At 62.9% G+C, this 23,831-nt stretch overlaps 1 protein-coding gene across 1 annotated transcript in view; it reads right to left on the bottom strand.

The window, feature by feature from the left end:
* The window catches only part of COL5A1 (collagen type V alpha 1 chain), a 148,662-nt gene that overhangs the window by 17,707 nt on the left and 107,124 nt on the right, over nucleotides 1–23,831 (bottom strand). The window contains 26 exon segments of the mRNA XM_030293787.1: nucleotides 152–259; nucleotides 1,389–1,442; nucleotides 1,531–1,584; nucleotides 1,686–1,793; nucleotides 2,453–2,506; nucleotides 3,134–3,187; nucleotides 4,127–4,180; nucleotides 4,439–4,492; nucleotides 5,105–5,212; nucleotides 5,963–6,016; nucleotides 7,088–7,195; nucleotides 7,300–7,353; nucleotides 8,578–8,685; nucleotides 8,775–8,828; nucleotides 9,729–9,782; nucleotides 10,932–11,039; nucleotides 13,096–13,203; nucleotides 14,495–14,548; nucleotides 14,645–14,734; nucleotides 16,087–16,194; nucleotides 16,894–16,947; nucleotides 19,872–19,925; nucleotides 20,882–20,935; nucleotides 21,377–21,421; nucleotides 22,399–22,452; nucleotides 22,578–22,622. Coding sequence (XP_030149647.1) covers nucleotides 152–259; nucleotides 1,389–1,442; nucleotides 1,531–1,584; nucleotides 1,686–1,793; nucleotides 2,453–2,506; nucleotides 3,134–3,187; nucleotides 4,127–4,180; nucleotides 4,439–4,492; nucleotides 5,105–5,212; nucleotides 5,963–6,016; nucleotides 7,088–7,195; nucleotides 7,300–7,353; nucleotides 8,578–8,685; nucleotides 8,775–8,828; nucleotides 9,729–9,782; nucleotides 10,932–11,039; nucleotides 13,096–13,203; nucleotides 14,495–14,548; nucleotides 14,645–14,734; nucleotides 16,087–16,194; nucleotides 16,894–16,947; nucleotides 19,872–19,925; nucleotides 20,882–20,935; nucleotides 21,377–21,421; nucleotides 22,399–22,452; nucleotides 22,578–22,622 — 1,854 coding nt within the window.

Here is a 23,831-nt window from a genome sequence, read left to right on the forward strand (position 1 = left end):
TCCCCTCCGCTGTTCCCCTCCAGACGCGACGGACGTGAGGACATCCTTGCAGCTTTAACCGGCCTCGGGTCCGCTGGGCACGGAGCGCCAGGTCGTAAGCCGCTTCTCACCATCCGCGAGGACGCTCACTGGGGGGCCCCACCTCACGCACCTGTTCGCCCTTAGGGCCGGAGGAGCCCTGGGGGCCGGGAAGACCGCGGTCGCCCTTTTCACCCTGTTCGCCCGGAGGTCCGATGAGTCCGATCAAGCCTGGATGACCCTGTTTGGAAACAAAGGCATGAGGCGGCGCTCGCTGTGGCCGCGCCTCCCCGCCAACCACGTGAGCCGGCGGGACGTGGCGCGACCCGGCCACGGGAAGCCACGGAGTCACCGGCCAACACCTCCCGGTGTGGAAACCGGCCTAAAGACAGCTCAAGGGACAGACGAGCAGGTCTGACACAGCCGGCCTTCAGTCAAATCGTGGTCTAAAGAGAGAGGGAGACACAGATCCCAGACCAAGGTGATAACACGGTTTCCTGGGTGACGCTGTTTTGTGCGTCTGCTGTGCGTTGCCCAGTTTTTCTACGGCCACCGTGTATGCCTTTTGTTATGGGCACAGAGACATTTATGGACTTAAGGGAAAAAGTTACAGGGTGTTATAGATACGACAATTTTTCATGTTTCTCTACAAGGGACGCTCTCTACACAGGCTTACGTGTGTTCGTTTCGGAGGAGCCTGTGGAAAGCTCTAGAAGGACTCTTCCAGTTTTCCTTACTTTAGGGATTGAGTGGTGATAGGCACGGAGTAGAAAAGAAACAGACTCCCCAGTCCTTTTTAGAAGGAACTATCTGGGGGGCGCCTGGGGGGGCTCAGTCAGTTGAGCATCTGACTTCGGCTCAGGTCACGATCTCACGGTTCGCGGGTTCGAGCCCCGCGTGGGGCTGTGCCGACGGCTCGGATCCTGGAGGCTGCTTCGGATTCTGCGTCTCCCTCTCTCTCTGCCCCTCCCCCGCTTGTGCTCTGTCCATCTCTCTCTCAAATAAATAAACATTAACAAAAATTTTTTTAAAAAGAAAGAACTATTTGGTTTGTGTGCTTTCTACCTGTCAATAAATCAGCGTGAGCAGAAAAAAATCACCCCCCAGCTGGAGAAAAGGAGCGGGCTTTGCTGTGCTGCAGAATCCACAGCGGGCACACTGCTCGGGTCCTGCACACCCTTCAGCCACGGTCTCCCACCGAGGACAGGGACCGAGTCCTCCATACAGCACAGACTGGTTACGTTCCCAGCCTTCCAGGACCTGTCCCCGGCCAGCAGCGGGCACTGGACGGACAGGCGGCTGATAGTTTGAAATCCCGGACGTGAGGGGCCCCGAGTCACAGCCTCAGAGGCACCGGAGTCCTGTCTTACCTTTTCCCCCTTAGGGCCAGAATCTCCTTTGAGGCCGGGGAGTCCTGGGGGACCCTGCAGGGAAGAGGTGGAGGGATCAGAGCTCTCCTCCCCAACCCCACCCTCCACCCCTGCCGGGGAGCCCCTCAGGATCATCACTCACCATGGGGCCGGGGGGGCCGTCGGGGCCTGGGGCGCCTGGGAGACCTTGCTCACCCTGAAACGCAACGGGCCCTCAGCATGAGCCCCACAGGGCCCGTCCTGTGCCCACGCCCCCGCCCGGCAGCCGCTGCCCCTCCCCGGCCCCCGTTCGCTCACCACAGGGCCAGGGATCCCTCGCAGGCCATCGGGGCCGGGCTTCCCAGGGGCCCCCTGGGGGCCGATGGGGCCAGTCTTCCCAGGAGGGCCTTCTAAGCCGGCTTCCCCCTGCAGGGACACAGATGTTTGAGGCTGTGGCCACCTTGGCCCACGATCACCGCCCAGAGGACCCCAGATGCCCTCAGATATCTGGGGCTGTCCCAAGTTCTTTACGGGAGCCACCCTGACCAACTCTCCACCCCCCTAATTTCCTCGGTCGTCTGGGCTTCCCAGTCTCCAAGGATCTCGGCCACCATGGCCGTTCCAGCCGGCCCTGCCTTCATGGCTGGCTCAGCCACCACTGCCTGGGCAGGCCTGGGCCTGGGGGGCTCCTGTCCCTGCATCAGTTACCGACAGGGCAGCTCCAGGAGGCCCACAGGGCCATCAGAGTCACAGGGAGCGGCCCCTCGAGGGCCCTGGGCGCCCCGCCTTCTGCCCGGCCCCGCGGTGGGCACTGGGTCAAGCACCAGGCCGGGTACCCCAGCACCAGCTGCCCTCTCCTTAGGCTGGAGGGGCGGACGGCCTGCGGGCCTGTGGGCACCACAAGCTGTCTCCCTCCTGCTTTGCGGCGAGAGCCAGGCCTCCCTCTGAGCCGGCCCCAGCTCCCCGCTGCCTCTGTGGCTTTCCTGTGTCCCCACGTCTCCACTTCACGCCCGACTCGGCCGCCATGCAGGCGGTGGCTCTTCTGGGAAGCTCGACAGTCACGGCTGAGCAGAGAAGCACATTACCTTGGCTCCCTTCTCTCCCTGTCTGCCTTCGGGGCCTGCGGGGCCGGGGGGGCCCTGGAACAGAGCAAGGGAACAGCGTGTGAGGAGCTGCCTGAAGAAACCAGAGCCATGAGGTCTGTGTCTGCAGGGAGATGGGCCGGGGGGCGGGGGTGGGGGTGGGGGGCTCCCGGGCCGCTGGCCAGCATGGATAAGGCCCCCGGAATGAGTCCCAGTGGTCTCAGTTCTGGAAAAGGCCTCCGGGTCAGTCTGGGGAGGGCTCTGGCAGCCCGCAGTGCTGGGGCCCCTTTCCCGCTCACACGCCAGGCAGGCCAGTCTACCACAGCACCCCCCAGACGCTAAGTATTCAACGCGCAGAGAAAGGCCCGTTTCGCCCGCTCTGACTTTTGAGAGAGGTCTGACGCAGGGGGCGAGGCCCTCTCCGGCTTCGTGGGTGTCTTTCCCCCCACGACGGGCACCACCGATGGCATCGGCACTTGGCCTCCCCCAAAAGCACGGGGCGACCGACCTAGCAGGTCTGAGGTTTGATGACACGACGGGGCTGGAGAGCACGCCTCAACCGGAAGCAGGTGCCCGGCGAGGGCCGCCTAGCGGGCGCGGGGCCAGGCGGAAGGGCGGAGGGGAGGGGCGGGCCTCACGCAGAAATCTCGCAGGCAGGGGCGACGTACGGGATTATTTATTTACCCTTTTTCCTGGAGGCCCAGACGGTCCCGGTTCACCAGTAGGGCCCGGGGATCCCTGGGGTCAGAGAAAGAACACAGAATTTGGGAATCAGGGTCGGTCAGACGGACGCCTGGCACGAAGTTCTCGGCGTGTGCGCCCCGTCCTCGGCCGGCCCCGAGGCTGCCTCCCTCTTCCTCTGGAGCTGCCACAAGTCCCAGGTGAAGTCATCCCGCACCGGGGCTCCAGCAGCAGCGGGACCGGGAACCCTGGCTCGCGGCCACGGTTCTGCCGCATTTTCAACCAGCACTTTCCCACCGCGTAGCAATTACTCTGGATGCCCAGCGACCGTCCACACCACCCCCTGCCCGCATCCCCGGCGACAGGAGTGGACCCCGAGGCACGGGGAGGACAAGGGTGGCCCCGAGCCCCAGCCCCGGGAGCAGGGGAACTCGGGCATCTCCGGGGCTTTGTTTGCTGCTCGTCTCACACGGGCGACGCCAGCCCGCGCCCGAGGGACGAAGTGCCCAGCAGCGACCTGCCTCGTTGGTGCAGGGTGGGGGTGAGGGAAATCGGTGAGGACTCTGGGGCCGTCCCCGAGGAAGGGGAGGCCCACTGGGGTCGGTTCCAAACCGGGCACACGTGGCTAGAAGCGATGTTTCAGAAACTCAGTGTCGGGATAAGAGGCAAGTCTAGTGTGATCCCAGCCCAGGGGGCTGACCCGGGCAGAGCCCTTTGGGGGAGAGGCACCAATTAGGCAGAAATAAGGCCATCCTGACATTCACGGGTGGGCTTGGGGTGGGCAGGGGCTCCCCGGTGACAAGTGACAAATCACCAGTACAGCTGTCCCCAGCTTCCACCAGAGTCCTGCAGGGAGCTCGCGGGGAAGAATGGCTCCTACGAGGGAACTGGGCGCGGCTTTTTCTCAGAAAGGAACAGAGCAAGTGGCAAATCCCAAGAGCGCCCAACACCCTCCACCAGCTAGCTGGGGTCCCTGGAGGTCACGAGTGGACTCACCGTTTGCCCAGCCTCACCGTCGTCCCCTTTGTCACCAGGGGGGCCATCTTGACCCTGAGGGGATAAAAGCAAGTTCCTCTTGTCTTCCGAGTCACACGCCAATGCCCACCGTGTCCCCAGTCCCTTCCCGAGAACCCAACCCTCTCTGGGTGGCCAAGCGGGAACTCCTAAGCACCACAGCCTGGAGGCCACGTGGGAGAGCACCGTGTCCCAAGGAGGATTCACAGGAGACAACCAGGAAGGCAAAACCCGGATGGCAAAGGCAGGGGGAGGGCTGGCGGGGGTGGGGGCTCCGTGGCCTTGAACACCTACCGCGGGGCCAGGCTCTCCAGGGGGACCAGGATCTCCAGGAAAGCCGACAGGGCCCTGAAACAGACAGAGAGGCACGTCGGGGCCCCGAGCAACCGGGGGGCTGCCGCCGCATCCCCAGGACCCCCGCCTCACCCAGCCCCTGCAATGCCCTCTGTGTGACACCAGGAGCGCGCCCACGGCCCAGAAGCTCCCCGGAGACCACCTCATCCCAGCCACACCCCACGCGGGCAAGGAAGGCTCAGCGCTCTGCTTTCAGGGCACACGGAGGAGGGCAGGCGCTGTGCCCATGACTCCGCTCCCGGGGCTCCAGGCTGAGACCAGGCCCAGATCTTCAGGCTTCTAGAACATGCTACTAGAAGTCCCTTCTGAGACGAAGTGGGACAGGCCACGGGAAGGTGGCATCCACGTAGACCGCTGCTCCTGCAGCCCATTTAGCAAGCTTCCCGGGCTGGGCACATGAGGCCCGGAAGCTCCCCCACCCCACCCCTCCTCTTCCTCACCTCCACATCTCCGGCCCAGCAGCTGGTGTGAAAGCCTCTACGCTTTACAAACGTTACCCCAAGACCCATCGTGGTCGGGAGCTTTAGTGCGCCAGCAGAGAATGAGAAAAGCCCGGGCCCAGAGGTCGCCAGCTTCGGGGCGCCCTGGCATCTGGGAGTTACTCACGGGGCTGCCTTTGGGACCGTCGTCCCCAGGAGGGCCTTTGGGTCCAGGGGGTCCTGCTGCACCAGAAGGGCCCGACTCGCCCTTCTCGCCCCTTTCTCCTTTGGGTCCCTGGAGGGAAAGGCCAGCGTCGGTGCCCTCGGAGCCGGCCCCAGTTTTGCAGAGTGCCGTGCTGGCCTCAGGCCAACCCCCTTGTTTGCACGGGAAAGCGAGTGCCCTCGGGGTTGGGGGGGGTGACACGCTGGGCCCAGTGGGTCCCCGAAGCTGCTCGTGCTCCCCAGCCCTTGGTGGCCCCCGGCGATGGCCTGGCCCCGCTGGCATTCCAAGGTGGGCCTGATGGGCCCACCGGCTTTCTGGGGCCCCTGGAGGGGACCTTTGGCTTCCAGGTGGGAGGGGCTGCGGGGGCCCAGGACACCCGCCCACTCCCCGGTGTGCAGGTGGAGGCGGAAGCGAGAGGCCAGGAGACCCCCATCCACCAGCCGCCTTCTGTGCCCGAGAGCCTCCCACAGGCCGTCCTGGAAAGAACGCCCGTCTGACCTGCGAAGGTCAGAACATTCCAGTATGGGCTGATGAGGGGACAACTGCCCCCATGTTTGTGGCAGCCCACGAGCAGGTCTGGATCACCACAGACGGCGGACGGACTTACGGCCTTCGCTCGCGGGTGTTCACCGCCAACGTGTTCACACACGCGCACACACACGGGCAGGCTCGCACACACGCACGCCCTCTTGGTACGGTAACCCCATGGAGGTAAGCGTGAGGGGAAACACGGCTCCCGTCGCATGGACGGGACAACTGGGGCAGACTGTGAGCTTCCCACCCAGCAGGGGCCCGTGGTCGGGGCCGCCCCAGCCCACTCACCGGAGGGCCCCCCTCTCCAGGCAGGCCAGGCTCTCCGGCTTCACCAGGCTCACCCTAAGGAGGAAACGCGACACGGTTACGGTGGCACCGAGAACAGGGGCCCTGGCTCCAAGCACTTAGCAGACCCTCACTGCCATCGGGCAGGTGGGGGCCCGGGGCGAGCGAGCGGCCAGCACACTGCGACGGCGTGTGGGGTTGGAGGGCAGACGCGTCCCTGTCAGGGCGTGTGTTGGCCTTGGTACTCGCAGGCCGTGACGTTCACACAGAGGAGGGGACCAGAGCAGTCTGGGCGTCACAGACGGCGCTCGGGTGAGCTCTGGGGGACGACAAAGAGAAGGCAGTGGGAGGGACAGGGGACAGAGCAGGGGGGAAGGGCCGGGCCCAGGCAGCGAATACGCAGCACCACAGGCTCAGAGGGTGCAGCCGCCCTGGGCGGAGGTGGGCGCGCTGGGAGGGAGACGCCTCCGAGCAGAGGCAGCGCATCATTAGTTCGCGGGCTTTAGCAGGAGATGCTTCTCTGTTAAGGTTCGTATCGTAAAAAATGGGCAGTGACGGAGAACTTCTTTCAGTTTAACGGGCTGATGTCGGAAAGTTCTGGAAATGGTGTCCAGGGACTGCAAATGGGCAGGAGCACGTTGGCCTCGTCCCTTTTATCCCGAGGAAGTAGGGCAAGGGCTTTAGCAGCGGAGCAAGGTCACGGGCACCGTGTGGAGTCCTGCTCGTGCACACGAGTGCACACCCAGAGCCCGCCCTGCTCACGGAGGCATCCCCAGGGCCCACGCCCTGCAACTCATCTGATCGGATGAGGGGGACCCCAGGCTGTGAAGCAGGAACGGTAAACGTGGACACGCCCGCACTGCCAGGAACGGACAAGACCCATCAGAGCCGGATCTGGGAGGGGGCTGGGCCTCCCTGCTGGTTGTAGCGCTTGGAAACTCTGCAAACGGCCGCCGGGAACAGGGGTCGGAGCCCCCAGCTCCACGGCACAGGTCTGCCAAGTGTCAAGGTGCGTCTGACGGGAACGACCCAGCAACGCCCCGCACGCCCGTATCCACAGCTGGACACACACACGCACACACATGCACACGCACATCGGCCACCAGAACAGCGAGGGGCATGAGTCACCTTCTCTCCCACCGCACCAGGATTGCCTATGCCACCCGGAGGCCCTTGTGGCCCGTCAGCGCCTGGAGCTCCAGAGGGTCCTCGGGGGCCGGGGGGGCCCGGGGGTCCCTAGGGGAAGGAGAACCAGTGAGCAGAGACAAAACGCAAACTGTGGCCGAAACAGAAACGAGCCGCCACGCCCGGCCGGGCCGGCGCATCCTGGTCACACTTACCATCTGACCCACGTCCCCAGTCTCGCCCTTCTCTCCGGGAGGTCCCGGCAGACCCTGGGGACAGGAACACGGCAGAAACTTAGCAGGTCGGTGTCGCGCTATCCCGATACCCACGAGGCCTTCACGGTCTCCCCACCACCGCGCCAAGCAAGCATCCAAGAGCCTCAGAATGTGCTTCTGAGCGTATATAGCCAAATGCGAGGCCACCCCCGTGATGCCAGGTCTCGGAATTAGCCGGAGGAAATCTTGAAAGAGTACTTGGAGATTTATGGACCAAGGCGCTTGCCACACTGTCCCATTAAACAGTAAAACCTAATGAGCCAACAGCAGGGAAATGTCGGAATAAATTATGTCGCCACCATATGCTGGCAGTGACTAAAAATCACGTTTTCAAAATAAATAAAAAGGGACACATCTAAAGAATATCTAGTAACCTGAACACAACGCGTAAAGCGAAATGCAAGGAGCTGCGCTCAAACTTTCCGTACGCTCTGCGTGATTCCGATTTTGCAAAAGCTGAAGGAGACCACACACGCGCGTGCGTGCGTGCGAATCCACGGAGGTAAGACGCGCCTGGGCGTTTAAAGCCATCGGTCCTGAGTCGTACGTTTGCCAGGCACTCTTTTCATCTACAGTTCTTACAGTGGGTCAGTCATTTCCACCATCTCTGCAACGAGTGCGGGAACCCACACCGCTGGTCAAGAGGAGCAAATACGGACACGTCTGCGGTCACGGGGATTTGCGTTGTTTCCGATTAATGAGGAAGCCCCGGGAGGCCCACAGAGCCCGGTCTTAGATTCCCCATTCTTAAAATGTCAGGAGGAGAGGGGTGGGGGAGGGGAGAGGAGAGGGGAAGGAGGGTGGAGAGAGGAGAGGGGAGAGGGAATCAGGACGGGGAGAAGGGACAGGAAGGAAAGGGAAGGGGTAGGGGAGGGAGGGGAGGAGGAGTGGGGTAGGGGAGGGTGGGGGATGAGGAAGGGAGAGGGGAGGGGAGAGGGGGAGGGGAGGGACTAGGGGAGGGGAGACAGGGTAGGGAAGGAAGGGGAGAGGGGAGGGGAAGGGGAGGGGAGGGGAGAGGGGGAGGGGAGGGACTAGGGGAGGGGAGACAGGGTAGGGAAGGAAGGGGAGAGGGGAGGGGAAGGGAGGGGAGGGGAGAGGGGGAGGGGAGGAAGGGGAGAGGGGAGACGAGAGGAGGGGGACGGGAGGGGCCGGCACAGCAAAGATGAGGTCCCTTCAGAAGGAGACCACCGCCCTTGCACAAACCCTGTGGTCAGTTACCTGCAGCCCCACTGGCCCGGGGGGCCCAGGAAATCCTCTAGGACCTTCGTCACCTTTCTGCCCAAAAAGGCCCTGCTGGCCGCGAGGGCCCGGCTCGCCGTCGGCTCCCTGCGGGGGGGATGATGGAGCCGGGGGTGAGGAGCCGCTGCCGGTACCCCGCCGGCTCGAGGGGCTCGGGATTAAGCACGGATACTCACAGAGGGGCCTGGCTGTCCGATGGGGCCCTGAGGACCGGTGGGCCCAGGCGGACCCTGGAGGGAAAGGACAGAGACACGGCTGCTTTCCTGGGGCCAGAGCGGAGGCCGACGGGGAGGGCCGGTCGGGGCAGAGACCCCGGTCCCGGGGCCGTCAGCTCAGCCCCCACGCGTGGCCGTCGGTGGAAGGATGCCGGCCCGGCGGCAGAGGCGTGTCGTTGCGGGCGGTGCTGGCGGCCGCCGTGCATCATCTGAGCTCCCACCACACGCCCAGACGCGGGCCCCGGGGGCCCTGCGTTAAGCACACGATGGGCGCCACGCCGCGCCCCACACAGGGCCAGGACCCGGCTCCAGAGCGCGAGGCTGGCGGTGTGTCCCCAGGCACAGCCCACTGTCGGCCCAGGGAGCGAGGGAGGGAGGAAGGCAAGGGAAGCAGCACCGGGCGGCGGCCCCCACGGGCACACGGTCACTGACCGCCTGGGGACACCGACCCCCCTGAAGAGGCCCAGCCGCTCAGCAGAGTGGACAGGTGTCACCCGTACCAGGAAGGAGCTGGCCCCGAGTGACACTGTTTTTCAAGAAGACACTAGGGCCCCTGAGCAGACTGAGCAAAGGAAAAAGGGGCAAAACAAAGAGGCAGCGGTCAGGGTGCCCGTGGCCCTGAGCACCGAAGGTCGGCCGTGACCCAGGCCTGCAGAGCCGAAAGCCTCGAGGACCAAACGCTCCACTGGCCTTACTTCCCAAAACCCGTGAACGCCTCCCACTTGTCTGTTCACAAGGGACTCACTCAGGGACATACGTACGTGCACGCACAGACACACACACACGCCCGTGTGCACACGTGTGCATGCACGCCACCCACACGCGGGTTCCAGCAGCCGTGTCCTGCTCTGGGCTGCTGATGCTGCCGCGTTGAGGATGGCGTAAACGCCAGCAGGGAGCGCGGGGTCCCCGTACCTGCTCGCCCTTGTCCCCCTTGCTCCCCTTCTGTCCAGGCTCCCCGATCTCTCCCTGCGGAAAGACCAGGAAGATCTGTTAGCCCCGAACTCTCTGCATGTTATCCGCTCCCCATAATTATTTTTTCCTAGAGATGAAGAATCATCTCCTCTCTGGGGGGGGGGCAGCGGATAACTTTCCAAGGAAGAGACATTTCCTCAGATTAATTGATTTCCCTTCTAATACAATACTGAACGGGACGTGGCCTCCATCTCACACGGTACAGGACTTTAGCGGATTTTAAAACGTGGTGAGAATCACGGTGGAAATATTTACTTTGTCTGTCAAATCGGGAGGCATAGCGACGCAGGAACAGAGACATCGGTTACCGGGCTCCAGAGGGATTATGAAAGTGCCCAGCGTCCCTGTCGTACAGAGCTGTCCCCCGCGCTGAGAGGCGGAGTCATCTGCGCACAGGTGACGAAGTCAGAAATGTCACCCGAGTTATCACAAATGGAAAGTCAAGCCAAAGAGCGAGATTCCACCGTCTTCATTAAACGAGGGGTGAAATATCAGCTCCGGAAGTAACAGCAGTAGAATCATCAAGCACACTCTTAATGAACGGGGGCCTTGATGATTCAAGCGACTACACTTAAAAATAGACACCGAGGGGCGCCTGGGTGGCACAGTCAGTTGAGCGTCCGACTTCAGCCAGGTCACGATCTCGCGGTCTGTGAGTTCGAGCCCCACGTCAGGCTCTGGGCTGATGGCTCGGAGCCTGGAGCCTGTTTCGGATTCTGTGTCTCCCTCTCTCTCTGCCCCTCCCCCGTTCATGCTCTGTCTCTCTCTGTCCCAAAAATAAATTTAAAAAAATGTTGAAAGAAAAAAAATAAATAAATAGACACCGAGTAAAATCTCGTCATGCCGGGCTCCGCACATTCAGCACCGACGTGATGCACCAGGGAGCGGGGAGGATCTCTCCTCGCTCAGGAGGCTGGCAGCAAACGTCCCCGAAACGGCAGAACCGCACGGGAGGAAAGCAGTTTCAAAGCCCCCCGAGCATTCCAGAGATCTCATTCGTCACCGCGCTATTTGGGAGCTTTTCCGAAATCCTGCACCGACGCCGAGCGAGCAGGGGCGGGGGCCGCTGTGCCACCCGCACCGGCAGTCTGGGCTGCGGGTCGTCCGCCCGCGGGCAGGGGCACTTGCCCCAACTCTTCTTACCTTGTCTCCGTCTTCTCCAGGGGGGCCCACGGGGCCAGCTGGACCGGGGAGCCCCACGGGACCCTGGAGGCCATCTCGGCCAGCTGGGCCTTGGGGACCCTTCTCACCCTGAAGAGGAAAGGAGACCCCCGGTCAAACACGGCTCCGTCGTGGGATCATCCTGCCACCAGCTCATCAGCCCAGAGAGGAGAGGCCCCCGGGCGGGGAGTGGGCAGTTCCGGGCCTCGCCAGTCCTGACGGGTTTCGGCCAGCTTTGCCGAGGATCACTCTGAGCCCGGCCCCCCCGCCACTCACATCCCGCACACCGCTGCCTTTCCGAAGAAGGGCTCCTCTTTTACAAATGGGGAAACCGAGGCACAGTTTGCGAGCGGTGCCGCCCAAATTCAAAGCCAGCCAGCCAGATTCCTGAGGCTGTGTGCGGGATCACGGATTCTAGGGGCCAGGAGGGCCTGAGCCCCGGCCACCACCAATGTTCGTACCATTTTAATTCTCGGCCAACACCTCCCCCACCAAACAGGCGCGTATGCACACAGGCATCTCTCTTCTCTCGTGATTCTGATTCACTTCCCTCGTAACTGCCCCTAGAAATCTCAAATGTCCTTACTAAGTCCTTGCTTTGCTTGGGTCACCGTATTACTCTGTGGGTGCAGACCGAGGGGGTGTGTGCTGGGGAGGGGGACACGGGAGAGAAAAATGTGCACTCAGTGTCCAGATCCACGTGCGGCCAGCACCTACTCGGACGCCACTGCCCCATCTCGACCTCTCCGGCTTGCACAGCTCCCTCCCTGCCCCTCAATTTAGTTCCTGCCAATATAGACTTCAACCCTAGGTGAGCCAGAAGCAGCCCAGGCCGACTGTGGCTTGCCTGGAGCCTTCCCGTGTGACATCACCGGTCAGGCGGGCAGTGCTGGGGGACACCTGGCCTCCTCCTCTCCCTGGGGCTCTTCGGGGAGAACGACAAGCTCTGCACTCCTGGGAGGTTTCTGCTTAAGTATTTACTCTCTTCAGGCAACGAACTCAACCGTCTCTCAACCGTCTCCAACCACGACTGTGCTCTACACGCATTCAATGCACCACAGAAGGCGGGTTTCTGGCTCCGAGTTCGGCTGGGTCAGTGTCCGATGGCCTCAGTGGAAACGATGAGACGCCATCAGAGCCGACACCACACTGAACGGATGTTTGCCGGGGCAGGTGCTCCCTGCGTGGTATCGCGCTCGGCCGGGAAGGGAACCGGGCCCTTGCCACCCATGAACCGCCAAGCGCAGAACGCACGAGGAAGGTCTTTCTAACAGACATCCGTCAGTGCGGGCGTCCTAACTCTGTCGGGGATGGTCCATGAGCACGTCTGCCCTTCCCTCCTGGAGCCCTGCTCATTCTGACACCTAAATTCCAAAGGGAAGTTTGAGCTGAAATTTGTCTCTGGGACCGACTGAATGCGGGGCAGGTGGGGGGTTTGCAAAATCACGGTGGACACCAAATACGGTCGGGGTGGGGGCACATCAGGGCAGCAAGGGGCATTTTGTGGTTACCCCGGGAAAGGTGCTTGGCGGAGGGCGGCCATTGGCTTCCCGGGAGGTCTACACATGAAGGGACCCATTAATCTCCTTCCTGGAAACCAAGGCTGGGGCAGGAGGCCTCACGAAGCCTCCACACTGGGCTGGGCCACACTCGGGGTCACTGACAGCCGGCTGTCGGGGGTCCAGAGAGAAGTTTCTCTTCTTGGCACACGCCTCCCGGCCCCAGGCCAGGGGAGGGGGCTCCCATCCCAAACGCCCATCCTTCTCCCACAAAGACCAGCCTGGCTCGGGTGACCGGGACCCGGCCACACACGGAGCCCAGAGCCCGGCCGAGACCAAGGCTGAGGCCACGCTGGGACACACACGGTCCCCAGCCCCTCCCTCTGTGTGCACGGGCTGGGGCACAGCCGCGCAGGTGAGCTCCCCGGCACCCTCTGGCTCAGGTGACTCTAAAAGAAGCCAGCCAGCACTAGGAACCCATCCTCGGACCTCAGTCAGGACGCTGGGGACACACCCACTCTCCTGGGGGACAAGCACACCCTCCACCCACCTCCCCACCTCCCGGCTCCCGCCAGCCCCTGGGGCACGCCCGTGGCAGGGATGGGGCTTGGCGGGTAGGGCCCCTGTGCCCCCGAGGCGGTACTTACAGGAGCTCCTTTCTCCCCAGCCGGCCCTGGAGGTCCTTGGGGCCCGGGTCTCCCTGGGATTCCGATGGGCCCAGCAGCACCGGCCGGGCCTCTCTCTCCGGGGGATCCCTGGAGCGGGCAAGAAAATGGTTCATTTCCAAGGCTCCCAAATGCACGGACACAATCTTCCAAAGTGCCACCAAGCCTTATCACTCCAGAGCTCTCAGTAGCTCCCAGGGCCCTTCACAGTGCACACTACTTAGACCAGCGTTCGAGGCTCCGGGTTTCTGGGCCCCTCCTGGCTCCTCCCTTCCCATAATTCCAAGCAGATGCCTGCCTCCTCCCCAGGGTCTGAGAACCCATCCTCCTTAAGTGCTTGCCTGGGGTGCCCTCCTGGCCCGGGGCCCCCATCCTCTCCCCCGCCGGGGTCTGCCTGCCCACATCGGGCTCCCTTTCCATCCCGCTCCCCCATGTCGCATGTTCTATGCTCTATGGAGGATGTTCTGCCCCGCTGACCCCCCCCCCCGCCAGAGCACCGCTGACGGGTGGGAACCGGCCTAATCCTAGGGTCAGCACAGGCAGGCCACCACTGCCCAGGCATCGCTCCGCACCGGCCTTTATCAGAAAGAAAGGTACCGTTTTCATTTCCGCCTGGCTTCCCTGAAACGGTCCGTAACTTGGGTGGGGAGAGCTGGGGTTACCGTGTGGTCCGTGCTCAGACCCAGAAGGGGGGGGCTCCTACAAACCCACGTCTGTGCAGCAGAGCTGGGGCCCCGTCCGAAGGGCAGGGGGAGATGCGGCCCCCGTGACACCTCCACTGAGTGCCAGCCGAGAACAGGGGTCTGTGGGCACGCCTCCCGAGGGTGGGCGTGGCCCCGCGCGGCCCCCGATTCCCCCAGACCACAGAGGCGACTCTGGGAACGCTGCGTCCTCAGACCTCTCCTAGCTGGACTCCCAACGTTGGAGGCACGCACCATTCCGGCAACAGACGGCACCTGTGCTGGCTGACCTGTGCGTGGGCAGCCCCGGGGCAGGCGGGCAGCCTGACTCTCCAATCCACAGTCAGAGACGGGAGATCTGTGCTCCTTCCCTTCCCTCCCCACAGCCCCGGGCCCAGACCTACACTCGGCTCGTCAGCACCTGCCTCGCTCCTCCAAAGGCAGGATGGAGACACGCGGCCCTCCCTCCACACCGCCGAGCTCTCTGCCTGTCCTCACACAGCGTGCCCCCCGCTCGTGGTCACCCCGGCTGCCAGCTCGGGGCCCGCTGCCCGCCTCCTCCACGTGGCCTGCCCAGGACCCACAGCGGGCCGAGGTCGGTGGGCACGCTCTCCTGGCCCTCGGGGCCGCCCTGTCTGCCTGCCCCCCAGGCTTGGAGGAAGAGGTCAGATAAAGCGTCTGTGCCGGCCGGCCGCACTCACCGCGGGGCCTGGCGGGCCAGGGGGGCCTTCGCTGCCTTTCAGTCCGAGTGCGCCCTGCAAAGCAACGAGAACACGTTCAGGACACCACGGGGAGAGGGCCCCGGGCTGGGCGGCGTCCAGCTCCATCACCCCGCCCGGCCCCTCACTCACCACTGGACCGGGAAGCCCCCGATCCCCAGGGAAACCACGCAGTCCAGGAGGGCCGTCTTTCCCAGGGAGGCCGGCGGGGCCTGGGTCACCCTGAAATCAGAGCCACAGATGAGCTTCCGAGCGATGCCCGGGACCAGGGTGGCTGGGGAGGTGGGGCGAGGCTTCCTCTCCCAGATCCACCAGACTCAAGCCGGAGTGGGGCAGCCCCAGGCACTGGCTCCAGAAGGAGCCTCTGAGCGGCGGCTTGACGTGCTCCCGGGCAGCTCGGTGCACAGGAGCATGACCGGTGCTCGCGCCTGGTAGGCACTTTCCGTGGGCTGGCTCTGCGTGTGGTTTGGGGACAGACTCCACCCCTCTGGGCTCAGGGTGGGTTGAGTGGGAGCCGAGGGCCCCCACGTCTACCCTTTCCGTACACTTGGGGCTCCTCGTAAGACTGCTCAGGTAAAGGAGGCTGTGGTCAGACCACTGGCCACATCACCCAAAACAGACCCATCACCCGAGACACTTGTTCCCAGCCTGAAACCACGTTTCCTGAAAAGATAAACCAGCTGAGCGTTTTCCCCGAAGCACATGAAAGCTTTGATATATCTTCCAGAACTTTCTCCAGGGCCCAGCATGGGAGCAGAGGGCATCTCCGACCAGCACGCCCTTGACCTCCTTTCCAAACTCGGACAGCTCTCTCTGTGAGGGGATATGTGCCCACCCACATCTACGCATGTCTACATACGTCGCGCAGTCACACACACGTGTACGCGTCCTTAAGCGCACACACGTGGATCCCAGCACAGACACGTGTAATTCTCCCAACAACGCTTTACTGGTTCCCCTTCCTCATTCGCGGGTTTACTCTTGCACCTGTGCTCGCGTGCGCGGCTGGGTTTGCTGTGTCCCTCCCTGAAAAGCTGCGAGGGGAGAAGCTTGCCATTTCAAGCCGATACCCAGGAATTACGACCACCAACCAGGGGCGCGCCCCGGCTGCGCGGGAGGCTTCCTGGGGAACAAAGATGGGACGCAGGACCCACGCGAAGAGGCAGGCTAGAAACACGTCCGCTTTCTGTTTTCCTTATTTATCCTTTAGCCTCTTGTGGTGGGAAACTTCTTAACGGGTCACTTTCTGCTGAATCAGTTTCAGACACGAAACGTCAGGGTGGGTTATGTGCGTCTGGGAGCCGGAGGGGCAGCCGGGGGAGGGGAGGTCAGCCGGGCACGGCCCCGGGGCCGAAGGCCAAGGACGGTTTGACCCCCGGCCCCCGCTGCCATCCCCCTCTGCGGCAACACAGCCCAGATCCTCCTTCAGACCAGGCAAAAGTGGTCGTCTGGGGAGCCAACCGGCACGAACAGCACTGGTCTGAGACCCCCCACTCGTTCATCAGAAAACAGCCGGAGAGAACAGAGATCCCTCCGCGAAGTCCGGGCCGGCAAGGGAGGCCCGACGAACTCACCTTTGTCCCTTCTTTCCCGGCAAGGCCGGGGAGCCCCTGCTCACCGGGGGGGCCTGGGGGCCCGGGGTGGCCACGCTCGCCCATTGGGCCCGTTTCTCCCGTGGGACCCTGCGGGGAGAGTCCACATCAGCCCCGAGCGTTTTCGAGACACACCAGGGAGCAACCTTGCCTTCCCAAGCTAAGGACAGCCCTGGGCACGGAGGCAGAGGGCCCGCTGCGTGCCCTCCAAACCCCACAGTGCTTTGCCAGTGTCCTCCTTCTGGTAAAAGTCCAGGAGGAAACGGACGGGGCGGACGGGGTGGTTGCGTGCCGTGAGGGTGGCCCGGTGGCCACGCGAGAGGTGGGCGGCGTGCCCACATCCCCTGCGGTCCGCGGCCGCAGCGGATCAGTGTCTTATTTCCCGCTGCCCCAGGTGGGAACTCGCTGCCCAGTTTTGCTGCTCCGAGCCATCGGTCCTGGCTGCAGGCCACCGTGCGGTGACCCACGGGCCGCGGCGCTGGCCGGAGCCAGGAGGCCCAGGCTGCCGGGGGCTCGGGGGCAGGGGAGAGCGGGCCCGAGCCGGGCCTGGCCCCGGCTGCCCGCGAGCCAGCTCCGTTCCGCCAGCTTGCCTCGCGCTGATTGCTCAACAGACCGTCCCCGGTTCTCCCCATCTGGCTCCCTGTGCGGAGCTCATCTCTGAACGCTAACAAGCCGCGGGACTCGGGATTCTCCGTCAGCAGCACCTACGCCTTCCGAACCCTGGGGCACCTCCCTCCCGTGTGGGCGCCGCACAGATGGCCGACGAAAGCGGGGGACGCGGCTGCTTACCTGAGGGCCCACGACGCCCGGGGGCCCTGGGGGGCCGGTCTTGCCTTGGAAACCCTGCGGAGAGAGAGTCACCACGCCAAGATGGCCGAGCGGTTCTCATCAGAAGGCTCGCGCCCCGACCCCCGACCCCTCTCCCCGACAGCGAATGTTCCCCACCGCACTTGCGAGGGCCCGTCTCCCCTCTTTCGTCTGTGCGTATATTTCGCGAACACAGTGAGGCCGGAGAGGTTAGCTTCGCTCGCTGCTTTTCCGCCACCGGGTTTTTGTGCCGGGAGACAGATTTTAAGGCCGCCGATCCTGACAGCGTCACTAAGCGTTCACTTTCCCGGCGGACTCGGCGCCATTGTTCAGCCTCCGGAAGCTCGACTCGGGAGCTACCTCTGGGCTGTTTCTCATCAGCGACTTTGGGAGATGGTCCCACGTGTGTCGCTAACGCCTCTGCCGAGTGACAGGTGACCTCACCCGCTCCTCGGCATTTGTGGGAACCGGGACAGGGCGGGGGTCTTCGCCGCTCTCGTAACCCGGCAACTCGAACGCGCGGTTAGCTGGGTTCAGGGGCTTCCTCGCCTCTGCCCACACACGGCTCGTGTGCCACAGCCCCGCCTTGAGTTTGGATGGTGGCTCTGCTACGCGTCCTCCCTTCGAGGAGGCGGCTGCAGCTGCGAAGCAGGGACGCTTCGTTTCCAGGCGCATCTACAGAGCCCTGCACGTGCCAGCAAGATGCCCTCTGCAGGTGCCCTGAGACGCCGGCAGGAACGTGCAGATGTGACGGCCAGGAAGCTGTTAGTGGGAGCTCTAGAATCTGGAGGGGGGCGTCTTAAGCCACAGGGAGACCTGGGGGGCGAGCGGGCTGGCCCGCGTGGCTGATGGGCAAGGGCGGTTCCCTGCCTCGCTGCCGGGACGGCCGCCGGGCCAGCACCGGAGACTTCACGCTTAGCCGCTGGACCGTGCAGGGCCCACGGCGGATTCAGCGTCTCTGCAAATTCTCAGGGGGCTCTTCTCTTGAGGCCCAAGGGAAGCTGCATGCGGTGCACAGGAATGGCCCTATTTAAGTGTATTTATCTTGCGAGAGAGACGGCGTGTGCGTGTGCACGTGCGTGCGTGCGAGCGGAGAAAGGGCAGAAAGAAAGGGCGAGACAGAGAGAATACCAAGCAGACTCCGCGATGTCAGCAGAGCCCCACATGGGGCTCGGACTCGGGAATGGTGAGATCGTGACCTGAGCCGAGATCAAGAATCAGATGTTTAACCGACTGAAGCCCCCAGCTGTCCCGGAAATGGCCATTTTTCAAGCAGAACCTTTGTAGGCAGCGTTTACAGGGTCAGAAACAAGGGGTGGTGGACAGGTCAAGGGCACCCTCACTTGGGGGGCCATGGCACAAGTGCCAAGTGCAGGCAGGAGCCTGAGCATAAGGCAGGAAAGGCCCCTCTGTTTGCGCCGGGGTCAGGACCATCCCTGGCTGGTGTCGAGCCCCTGGTTGGGACATGAGCTTTGGGCTCACGTTTAGAAGTGATGCCCTTTGCTGCATCCGTTTTCTAAAGAACAAAGTCAACACCCGAGGGAAGACCTTTCTGGAAGGTTTGTCTGGACGCCCCGTGTCGGAGACATATGTCCTGCCTGGGTATGGAGACCAGGTGCCCCCGCGTCCACGAGGGCAGCCAGGCACGGCACGGGTAGCTGGAAAGCCCCTACGTTACTTTCCCAGCAAAGACGAGCAGCTTAATTACCCCACCAGCCTCTGTCTGGGGTGAGGCAGAGGCAGAAAGGCACACGCTTGGCAAAACCTTCTATCTTGTCTCCTCAGAACAGCATTAGAGAAAAACAGGCAAAGCTCAAACGAAATGTTTTAATTTTTCTCTATAAACAAAAGAACGAGGTGATGTGCATTCATCAGCCAGCATGCGCCTCGCAGCAGAACGCCGGGGAGGTACAATTAATAGAAGCTTTGTCACAATGAACCAGGGAGACAAAGGGATGCTTTTAGCGCAGGCACGGAGAAGATGTTAAGGGCGGCATTCAAAGCTTCGTGGGACGCGGGGTTTGCTGTGAGACCCTTTCAGAGGCCTGTGACTACAAAGAAAACTGGCCGCAGAGACAGAGGGGCCGTCTCAGCAGCCTGTGCCGTCTTTCTGGTGACCAGGAGGTCCCCACCCGTCCGAGCCTGGAGCCTCAAGGTCACAGGTGCGCCCACGGCCTCCCGCGGACACGCCCGCCGTGGGCGCGGTGGGCTGGCCTGCAGGGCCAGGAAGGGACCTTATTTCTGAAAGACGCTTTTTCTTCCCACTGAAAACGCCGGGTGCTTTAACCTCCGGCCAACAGCGACGCAGCCTGCACCGGGCTTCTCCAAAGGGAGGGGCGAGGTGGGCGGTGCACCCGGGACGGCAGAATCGCTCACCGATCACGAGCCTGGCTGAAAGCCCAAGTTATACCCGGGCGGGCCACCTGCCTCCTTGAAGGGGCCCCGCGTAGCCCCTGCCATCAGCCCCGGGGCCGGGAGGGCCCGCACAGACAAGGCGCAAGGCCGTGTCCCTTCTCTTACTACATCCCAGCGCGAAACAGCAGAATGGCACGGGGTCTTTCCGGCCCGAATGCGCACACTTCGAGCGTGGCCGCACTCACGATTCCTCACTGAGGAACAGGACGCACACGGTTCAGCGTGTGGATGGCATTTTGTCTGCCATGATGGTTCGAAACGTGACCCTGGACCGAAGTTGCCGGGACACCTCGGGCACCGGCACCGGCCTTCTGCGCTCACAGGGCCGCCCCAGGCGCCGCTGGCCTGCACGGGGCCGTCCGCAGGCAGGCTGGCTCACCCCAAGTCAGCAGAAGACGGCCGACACCTCGGGGGCCTTCCCGAGGCTGGCCACTTTCTCCCGAGCCCACGGGGCCGAGGAGGCGTGCCCACGGGCGGGGCTGTGGGAGAGGCCGGGCCAGCCCGCGTCCCCGTGTCCCCGTGTCCCCCACGCTGCCAATACTCACGGTCTCTCCTCTCTGTCCAGGGTGTCCCGGGAGCCCGTCCTTGCCCGGAGGGCCCTGAAGGAAGAGGCAAAGGGAAGAAGTTCCATTCAGTTCTGAGAGGCGCGCACCCTTGGGACTTCAGACCAAACCAGGAGACGAACGCAGCCACCTCGCTTCAGAGAAAGCTCCTGCAAGGGTCACGGTGACCAAGTGCCACGTGGGGACCCAGCACCTGCGCGTCACCTCCCGAACCCGCACAGCCTTCCCGAGCGCCACACTTCCCCTCCCAGGGGCGAAACTGAGGCAGGGAGAGGTGCAGCCGTGGGACGCACAGGCAGCAGCACGGGGACCCGGGTCCGCCTTGTCCTGGCCGCTGACCCCCAGCATGTCCGTCTGGCGACAGTGCCCACGGTCAGGCATCTTTCCTTCTGGGGTGTAACAGAGTGCGCTCTGCCTGTGCTGACTTGGACTGTGCCCCCAAAATACGGGGGGGAAGTGCTAGCCGCCCCGCACCTGCGAAGGTGACCTCGTTTGGAAACGGGGGCTTTGCAGACGTCACCGACGCAAGGTCACACTGCACTGGGGTGTTCCCAAAGTCAGTGGCTGGTGTCCTCACAGCAAGACGGGGGCGTGACGACCCAGGGACACCCCCAGAGGAGGCGCCACGTTAGGATGCGGGCAGAGACCGAGCGAAGGGCGTACAAGCCGCGGACGGCCAGCAACCACGGGAAGCCGGGAGCGGGGCGGGGGGGGCGCAGTCTCTCCCAGAGCCCCCCGGGAGGAACCGGCCCCGCCAACCCCCCGATCTTGGCCTCTTGGCCTCCAGACTGTGAGACAGCACATTTCTGCTGTCTCAAGTGGCCGAGTCGGTGGTAATTTGCAACGGTGGCCCGGGACACTCATACTGGACCCAACTACAAGATCGTGTCTGCCCAAATGAGAGAGAGGTCCGCGCTTCCAAAAAGCGGCTCTCTCCAGTTTCCCCGCCGACGCCCCTCCCACCGGCCCAGCAAGAAAAACATGTTACTTACAGGAGGGCCCTTGGGTCCAGGGAAACCGGTGGGTCCTTGGGGTCCGTTGGGTCCCTGTGGATAGAGAACGGCCAGCTGAGCACAGATGTCCTTTCCCCAGTGCGTGGGGGCCCAGGAGACCCCACCATGGTCCTCCTGAGTCCTTGGTTCTCTGAGCAAAGTCTCTTTGTGCTCCCCTGGACCCTTTCTCCATTTATTCCAGCCCCCCGCCCCCCACCAACGCAACAAAGGAGGTCAGTCCGGGGAGCTGAGGGGGCAAGCTTGGGGCCGAGGGCCAGGGGAGGGGGCCGCCCGCTTCGACAGGCAAGAGACCTCACTCCCAGCGAAGGCTACCACTCATCCGCTTTGGGATCCTAGGAAAACCCTCTCCTTCAGTAGGACTGGAGACACGCCTCCCTCTTCCCAGCCCACCCCGGGAAGAAACGGGGAGGGACATTTAAGGCAGGCTGCCTCCCCAGAGATGTTGGCAGAGGCCCACATGTTCACGGTGCTCACCCGTTCACCCGGAGGGCCAGCGGGGCCATCGCCTCCAGAGTTGCCCTAGGAAGGGAGGGACACAGAAAAAACAGCTTCACTACGATCACCTTTATTATCACTGCCTGTGACAGCACACTGGCCCGTGACGTCACGGGACGTCAGTCACACAAGGCACACGGGCACAGGCGCGGGTCACCAGGACTTCCAGGAAAGGGCAGAGGGCGCCAGCCGCCGATCCACGCTCCCAAAGGCCACCTGTCTTGTCATCAGACCCTGAGCTGCTATCCACGGGGCTGTGACATTTCCCCGAGAAGAGCCCCCTGCAGGGGGACAAAGGCCACGCTCCCACCAGGAAGTGTGTTGAAAAGTCACATGGCGATAGGACCCAGGCATCTGCCCCAGGGCCCCCACAAGCGGTGACAACGGCTGTGCCGTGGTATCACTCGCTCGTGCAGGGGAGCGTTAATCCCTGTACGGGAACGTGGGACGCACCGGCACTCAGCGCGGGAGAAATGTTCTGTACCCTGCCGGTGGGCACATCCCACTAGCCGGGGGGCCAGCTCTGCACCCCAGCCAGCAGAAGGCCCACGTCCCTTGGTGGGAGCGCACTTTGGAATGGTGTCCCGGCCGAACAGGGAGGGCCTGCTTGGCTGTCACACGTTTCCACGCTGAGAAAGCGGGAGGAGGGGACGTGAGGGACAGGCTCCCTCTGAGGCAGGAGGAAGAAACGGGCCCTCCCCACCAGAACCGGATGGTTGGGTACCCGGATGGCTCAGCACTTGTGCAAAGCCCGGGGGCCCGGTCCCCTAAGGCCGCGGAGGTCCCAGTGTGGGGTGGCCCTTCCCGCCACGGCTCCGTCGGGGCCGAGGCACGTGATGCAACTCAACCTGACCTGTCCGAGGGCTGCTGGCCCGGCTCCTTCTTAAATACCCTCAAGCAAACTTCCTTTTTTTTCTCCCAACAAAAAGGCCACGGATCACCCACAGGTGCTCCACGTGTGGGTGGCGTGGCTGACGCCCCAGAAGTCACTGAAAACCTACCTTGGGGCCGGGCTTCCCAGTGATGCCCCGGGGGCCCCGTTCGCCCCTCGGACCCTGCACGGGCGGGAGAGAGGAAAGGTGAGCTCGAATCCTCCCAGCCCTGGACACCTCCCTCCCCCTCCCACCGAGCATGCCCCCTGCAACGTGCTCCCGCTTCTGGAAGCCCAGAGGGTGGTTACCGTCGGGCCTCGCTGCCCCCGTGGTCCTGGCTTCCCAGGTGTGCCCTAGAACCAGAGAAAGAAGGGCTGGTCAGTCACTTGCCAGAGACCCCTGCCACGGCCTGGGTGGTGGCCCTCTCCTGGGTTACGGGGAGAGAGCTCGGAAACAGAAGCCGGGAAGGTCTGCTCTCCTTATCTGTGCTTCTCCAGGAGATTTTTCAGGCCGAGGGGACTTCACTGCACATTCGATACACAGAGCTTTGTGTTTCCGCACAGGCCTGTAGAAATCCAATTTTCTCCCTGCAGTCTGATGGATGTTTACCGCCCTATCTGGTTTCCTTTCCGCAAGCATCAACAGCCCCCCCTTCCCCTCCCGCCCGCCCTCTCCCTCCCTTTCTCCATCTCTCTCAGCGGCGGGGGCGAGGGGGATCATTACCGCAACCCCTTTCATACATAATTTACTTTTGCTACAGTTCCGAATATTAGCCATTAAATTTTCAACAGGCTCCACAGACAAGCAAACTTGCAGCTCCACATATAAATCATACACCCAAAGTCATCGGCTTCTCTTCTCGTAGAACTTAGACTCCTTTTTCTTGGCGGTGTTGTTTTGCATTTTCCAAACCACAGAAAACAGATGCGCCGCATTTGTTTTTCTCGGAAGCAGAGCTTGGATAACGGGTAACCGCGGTTCACCCGCAGCGCGCGGAAGCAACGGGCGGACCGCCACCCCGGTGTCCCCACCACCTCTCGATTCATCTTCCAGAACTTTATTCCGATTTCGAGCGACGAAGCCCAAGACGGAGCTGAGCCGCGAAGGCCACCTGCCGCACCGTCTCTCCCCAGCTTTGACTTGTTCGCTGCTGGAATCAAAACTGCTCTGTGCCGTCTGCCGTCTTGGAGTGAATTTAATACAACGGTTTACGGTGATGAGGTGATTATGTTTCCTTCCAACAATGCACTCCGGTTTCCCTGCTTTAATTACCTGGCGATAGCCTTTGGCTCCAAATAAATATTTGCATACGAACATTAATGCAACATCTGCTTTCTTCGCGCTGTTGGCTTTTACCAGCGTGGACGCCGGGCCAGCCCCGGCTATTTGTTGGCGTCCGTGGGTGCGTCCAGCCGCGAGTCTTCTCCACCAAGTCCCACATCCGTGAGCCCGGGCACAGAGTGCAGGACCGAGGCTCAGCCCCGGCCTCCCGGGTGAGCCTGCTGCCCAAGGGTTTCCCTGTAAACTGAACCAGAGAGGGACGGACGCTGCTCAACAGGAAC

The sequence above is a fragment of the Lynx canadensis genome, chromosome D4, assembly GCF_007474595.2.
Source record: "Lynx canadensis isolate LIC74 chromosome D4, mLynCan4.pri.v2, whole genome shotgun sequence".
Classification (NCBI taxonomy): Eukaryota; Metazoa; Chordata; class Mammalia; order Carnivora; family Felidae; genus Lynx; species Lynx canadensis.